Below are 6,455 nucleotides of genomic sequence, written 5' to 3'. Positions count from 1 at the left end.
AGGTGTCTCAACGTTGCTGTTCGCAGGCAGACCCTGCAGGCGTCTAGGACTCAGATCCTTCTTAGCAGTCAGTCTCCAGGCTGGGCACCGGCCAGGTCTGGCAGCTTATTACTACGGAGGGAGGGCAGTTTCTCTCCCTTGCCCGGCCTCTTCCTCCTCCCTCCCTCACCTTCCTTACTGGCTGCTCTCAGGCGGGTTCAGACGGAGCCTGGGCTGATCTCAGGCAGACACTCCAGGCCCTGCAGCTCCAGGAGCCCAGACACAGCAGGTGAAGCCAAACCCAGCAGCTGCTGCAGCCATGTCCACCTTCAGCCTGCTCCTTCTGGGCCTGCTCACTATGGTGGCCCCTGCCAGCTGTCAACAAGGTAACGAGGGACGGGGCCAGCCTGGGTGCTGCAGGCAGGTGCAGGCTGGGCTGGGTGTGGGGTGTGGTGGGGGTGACGTTCTAACTCCCTGAGCCTTGTGGTTTGGAAGGGCAGCCTGCAAAGGTAGAGAAACGGAAGCATGCCTTAGTGACTTGTTTTCTGAGAATGAGAAGTGGGGCCACTAGGGGAGATGGGATTTCTAGGATTTGGGGGCTGAACAAGCCCTCACAGTAACTCATCCTTGAGGTGACTAGGCCCTGAAGTCTGGGAATCAGGGGTGCAGAGGAGGGTGGGAGTGGAGACCGGCTTGCCGAGGGGTCTGTTGTGACTTGACTTGATAGCTGTCCCAGCTTCCTGGCAAGGCATCAGTGTCCCCGTGTGGCTCCCCAAGCAGTGCTGAGCTTTGTCCCTGGCTCTTGCTGTGTGGCCCTTCTGAGCCTCAGGAGGACACTGCCATCCCCAACTTCCCCTGTCCTCCCCCATCTCCAGCAGGTGCTGCCAGGTGTCGCCCCCTTTTGAGGCACAGGCTGCAGCACCAGACTTGGGCCCGGAGGAGCTGGAGCCATTCCTTCTAGAGCAGCCCATCACCCCAACCTTTCAAGCATGCTGGCTTTATTTCAGTCTCCTAGGTTCTTGAAGGACCACACAGGTCACACAACAAGGCCAGAAAAGGGCAGGCTGCAGACTGCTTCCTCCTGCCTTGGAATTTGCCCCTTGCCCCTTGTGCTCATCACAAAGTGGGGGGTAGGTGACAGTGGTCCCCGTGTGTCTGCAGCTGGCTGCAGGGTCTGGAAGACGTGGGGAGGGAACCACTGCTTCCTGAGGGTGGGGTAACAATGTGTCCCTAAGGCTGCTTTCTGGAAGGAATGGATCTGAGCACCAGCACAGATGCAGCTCTGCTAGCCCTGCAGGTCAGTGAGGGATGACCTGGCTCCTTAGCCAGGGTGTTCCCAGCTGGTTCCTACCTTCCCATGGTTGCAGGAGACTGTGGCGGGGAGGACTCAGGGAGGACTCCTGTGTGGGCATGAGGCCAATGAGAATGGTGCTCAGCACAGGTGCCTCCAAGGAGTCAGGTGTTTGGCCGGGAGTGGGAGGGGCAGCACATCCCCTTTCTTTCCTCACTAGCCTTCCGGGGACTGTGCCTGCCTCCCAGGGGAGCCTCCCTCTCCTCTGCCAGGCAGTGCAGCCTTGGCCTGTGGGGCACAGTGAGGCCCAGAGTCACCCAGAGGTTGCTCAAGAGTACTGACTTCTGGGAACCTGTGAGTGCTTGCAGGGAGGGGTACAGAGAGCTGGGCCAGAGCGAGGTACAGACAGCTGGGCCAGAGGAGGGTGCACAGAGCTGGGCCAGAGGGGGGATGTGGAGAGCTGGGTCAGAAGTGGGCAGCAGAGAGCTGGGTTAGAGAGGTGTGCCGACAGTTGGGCACAGAGGGGGCACAGAGCTGGCTCCCAGTGGGAGGAGCCAAGAGGAACTTGCTGGTTGAGCCTCCTTCCTGCTGCCCCAGAGGACAGCACTTGCCTGGCTTACCTGGCTGGAGACAGACAGATCCTTGGCTCTCCTGGCATCCTGGCACTCTCTGGAACAACCCACCTGCCCCCAGGCTTACATCTTTCCCCTGCAGAGAAGCCTCTTGCTCCAGAACAGGATGTGCCAGATGCCAGCACTTGCATAGCTAGGGAGGAGAGGAGCCACTCCTAGCTGAGCTGGCAGGACCTAGGCCAGCTGTCCAGGGGGCTGCCCTTTGGTCTCTGGGGCCCAGGCACTCCCCAGGGGGCATGATTGCATGTGACCCCTGGGGGAGGGGGAGAGGCTGCAGGCTCTGAAGCCCAGGACTCCAAGCCTGTTCCTTCTCCCACCTTCTGGACTAGGCTGACTCCTCCTTTTGCTGTTTTGCAGTCCTCATGGGTCACAAAGGGCCCCTGAGCTGTTACGGCCATCCCTGCTAGCCTGTGCCCTGTGGCCCCAGCAGGCAACTCATGACCTCCAATGTGTCCTTGGTGGGGTGGAGTCCCCCCTGCCTGTACCTGCTCTGCTCCCACAGCACCCTCACCCCTTCTCAGGTGTGGGGAGACTGCAGCCCTGGATGCAAGGCCTCATCGCCGTGGCCGTGTTCCTGGTGCTCGTCGCCATCGCCTTTGCTGTCAACCACTTCTGGTGCCAGGAAGAGTTGTGAGTGCTGGGCATGGGCCTGGAGCGGGAGGGGGTGAGACCCCTGCGGTGGGAAGAAGGGCTCGGAGACCCTGAGTCTGCTCTACTCACTGTGGGAGGGGAATGGAGGCTCATGACAGCCGGAAGTAGCACTCAGGCTCGCTCCCTGACACTGCCCAACACTCTGGGGAGTTGTCTTCCTCCTGTTGGGACCTGGGTGGGTCAGGGTCACGAGGAAGCCTTCTCTGGGGTCAGCTTCAGGGCAGGTGGGCCTCATGGGCTCACAGAGTGGAACAGGCAATCATAAGTTCAAGTGTGGCTGAAGGAGTATTCAGGATGTGCTGCGCAGCCTGACCTGGCCTGGAGGTAGTAGAGAAGGCATCCTTGATGGCTGTTTGTCCCCGAGAGAGCAGGAGTTAGTCACAGCATAGAGTGGCTTAAGCAGACTAGAGCTAGGCCCTAGGGGTGGAGCCTGGCACCCAAGATACAAGATGGGACAAGTCCAGGATGTGCTGTTCCAGGCAGACCAGGCACCCAGGGCAGGCTGCCTGTGTCCCTGGGGTGCCTCTTCCCAGCTCTCACAAAGGTGGCTTGGTGGCCTGGGTGCCAGCAGCAGCAGTTCAATGGATGGGGAGTGCTGGACAGGCCCAAGACGAGCGGGTGAGGTGGGCAGGACCCCGGCTTCCCACCACCCCGACCTGGAGCTTTGTGCTTGGTGCAGCAGGGAGCAGGGAAGGGCTTGGAGAGTTGTGTTAGCATGTGACCTGTCCTGGGCAGGCAGGGGTCTCTGCCTGCCACAGAGAGGACGTGTGGCTGGGCATTCTGCGGGCATGGACGGTAATGTGGAGGGTGGTGAGAAGGCCAAGGGCAGGAGAGAGTCTGGCAGAGGGGATGGAGAGAGGGGACAGCTGGAGTCGTGGACAGATCTTGGGGAGTCAGTGGGCAGAGTAGGAAGAGTGCAGGGGTGACTTCCAGGGTCCTGGCTGGGGACCACTGGGGAGGCACATAACACAGAGAATGGATCTGGGGGAGACAGCGGGGTTCGCTTTGGGGCACGTTAGATCGGAGGTTCCTGGGCTGTCTTGGGGCAGAGGAGCAGATGGGAATTCCCTGCTGTCCTCCCTGGTGCAGTGCTGAGTCGGGGAGGAGCCCAGCTGCAGGGTGCTCGCACTTGAGTAAGAGGGGAGCTTGCTCTCAGTGAGGCTGAGCAAGGCTTGCTGCTCTGTGGCACCCCAGAGCTGCTTTTGCAGGGGGCTTGTCCTGGAGACCCTGGGCACAGGCCTGGAGCCGTGGTCTGCTTCAGGGGCTGGGCTGTGGGCAGAAGGAAGGAAAGCCTGGAACATGTCTGGCCCTGTGGGATGAGGCTAGAAGCAGGAGGCCACCAGAGTCCGGGAAGAGAGGCTTCCTGGGGAGAGTCCCCTCCTGATGAACCCCTTCCTCAGGGAGCCCGCGGACATGGCTATGACTGTTGGAAACAAGTCCGATGGGGTCCTGGTGGGCATGGACGGAAAGTACTCCTCGACGGTGGCCGGCTTCAGGTGAGGACTGCTCAGGGCTACATGACTTACGCTCTGGACCCCAGCAGTGGGTGCTGTGGGCTAGGGTGGGGCTGGAGACTCCTGTGGGGAGGGCTGGGTGAGGAAGGGCCAGCAACAGGGACTTTGGAAGGGCTGCAGGCTTCAGAGGGAGCTCAGGCTTGTTTTGGAGTGGGGCACTAAGTGAGAGATGGAGAATCGAGGGCTCAGTGCATGTTCTGGAATCCATAGGGCAGCGGGCATCCTAGGGAGAAGGGCTGTCAGTGAAGAGAGGAGTGAATGAGGGGAGTGGACCCACAACCAGGGCTGGGCGGGGGGATGGGCTCCTTGGGGATCCAGCTGGGGATTGCCCAGTGCAGGGTGAGGGGGAGCCGGGGCTCAGGGAGGTGGTGCTGGGAGGCCTGCAGGCTCAGGTGCACTTGTCCAGATGAGCTCAAGAACCCCTTGCTTCTGAGAGTCCAGTGCTTATCCTGGAATTAAAGATGGAGCAGGGCCGGGGGCACAAGTGGATGGTGGGAGAACCCCAGGATCTGCTACCCTCTTTCAGGTCCAATGAGCACGTGAATGCCTATGAGAATGTCCTGGAGGAGGAGGGCAAGGTCCGCAGCACCCCCATGTGACCCACGCTGACCTGTTGCCCCAGCCCGAGGCCCGCAGGCACCTGTGAGCAGAGCTGTTCATCACCGCCAACCAAGCCATTGCTCTGCCCTTGGGGATGGGATGTCTGCTCAGCATGGCCCCCACAGTTCCACCCTGACCTGTGGGAAGGGCCCTTATTTCTGTGAAATAAAGACTTTTTGTACTCCTGGGGCTAGGGCTCAGAACCAGCCTTCTGAGGCACCAGCATGGTGCCTTTGGAGATTTCTGGGAAGGTCCTTGCAGTTGCAGGCTGGGGTGTGTGTCGAGTGCAGTGAAGAGGGGTTTGGGTTGAAGCACCTGATGAACTTCTACACCAGGAAGCGAGGGCAAGGGAAGCCCATCCCTGCCTTGGGGTGGCCCTTGTCCCCTCCCTGTGGCTAGATCAGTCAGGGCAAGCTTCCCGGGGTGTGGCAGACCCTGACACCAGCCTGGGAGATGGTGTCCAAGGCTCTGAGATCCCACTACCCCTTGTTCCAGGAGTGCTTCTCCTAGTCCACCCCTCACTCCGTGACACTAGGATCTGCCCCCATACTGTCCAGCAACGTGAGGTCCACTCATGTCTCACTAGTCTGGCTTGGTCTGCTCCCCTTGGCCACTCTGGGCTGGGCTCAGCCTTGGACTGACCTCCACCACTCCTCTGGAGGGGCTGCCCAGTGTCACCGCACAGCTAGGCAGTAGGCTGTCCTGGGGTGGAGGTGAGGCCAGGGCTCAGGGAACTGGGACCCCATCCGGAGACAGCACAGCAGGAGGCAGGCAGAGGAGGCTGATGGGCAGGGCTGGCTCACCCTGGGGCCTCTCCCTGTGGGGTGAAACCTGAGAAAGGTGGCCCTGGGGGCGCTGGGGGGAGCCTAGAGGGCTGGAGGCAGCCCCTCAACCAGATTCACCTGTCAACAGCCCTTTATCCGCTCTTTTGCTGTTCCGAGGCTGCATCCAAATACCCCACCAGGGAGACACCTCTTCAGGCAGAAGGTGGCCCTCTCACCTCACTGGGCTTTAGGGCAAGAGCTCAGATCCACCCTCTCTGCCCTGCTGTGTGACCTGAGGCAGACCGCCTTCCCTCTCTGGGCGTCAGTGTCATGTGTCATCATGGCTGGTGATGATGATCTTGGGATTCTCCCTGAAGCTTTCAGCTACCTGGCTTCCTGTTGAACTCCCCCCTTTTCACCCCGCCTCTGCCAGGTTGCATCCTGCCCATTCTATCCTCTCAATCTGGCTTGGCTCTACTTCCTCTAGGTGGTCCTTTAACTCCCCAGGGCAAAGACAGGCAGTGGACAGCTGCTCACTGAAGGAGGGACAGAGGGTCCCGAGGACCAGGCCCCACCAACATCCCCTCATCCTTTCGGAGCCTCCTGCCTGGGTCTCATTTTCCTTACCCACCTCTGCCTGCAGGCTCCTTTACCATCAGCCTGCCAGAACCCCAAGGCAGGGCCACTGTCTCTGAATAGCAGGTGCAGTCCAGCCCCATGCCCCTGGCCTGCAGGACACACATTGCTCCCAGGAGCTGCCAAAGGGAGAGGGCATTGTGTTCCAGCAGCTCCTCCTCATGTTGTCTCTTCAGGTCAGTACCCCTGCCGTGGCATGGCTGGCACTGACCTCACACTCCCTCACCCCCATCCTATGTTCCCTGTGGGCTTCTGGGAAGAGGGCGGCGGGGGTGAGGGAGTAGAGGGGTGGTATTGGGAGCTTGGTGCTGCCAGCCCCAGAAACCCCCGAGACCCCCCAATCCTTATCGCTGGTTCCCACCTGCCAGCCAGGCCAGATCAGGGAGGG

The 6,455-nt window shown here is 60.7% G+C and overlaps 1 protein-coding gene across 1 annotated transcript; it reads left to right on the top strand.

Moving 5' to 3' along the window:
- The first annotated feature begins 224 nt into the window (after positions 1–224).
- PDZK1IP1 (PDZK1 interacting protein 1) lies at positions 225–4,855 on the top strand. Its single transcript, XM_004598493.2, has 4 exons — positions 225–365; positions 2,424–2,532; positions 3,954–4,049; positions 4,594–4,855. Exons 1-4 carry the CDS (start codon positions 299–301, stop codon positions 4,664–4,666), a joined length of 345 nt encoding a protein of 114 aa, XP_004598550.2. The 5' UTR covers positions 225–298; the 3' UTR covers positions 4,667–4,855.
- Positions 4,856–6,455: the final 1,600 nt, after the last annotated feature.

The sequence above is a fragment of the Ochotona princeps genome, chromosome 2, assembly GCF_030435755.1.
Source record: "Ochotona princeps isolate mOchPri1 chromosome 2, mOchPri1.hap1, whole genome shotgun sequence".
NCBI classification, from domain to species: Eukaryota; Metazoa; Chordata; class Mammalia; order Lagomorpha; family Ochotonidae; genus Ochotona; species Ochotona princeps.
The sequence above is the reverse complement of the archived record's forward strand: the minus strand, read 5'-3'. Positions and strand labels throughout refer to the sequence as shown.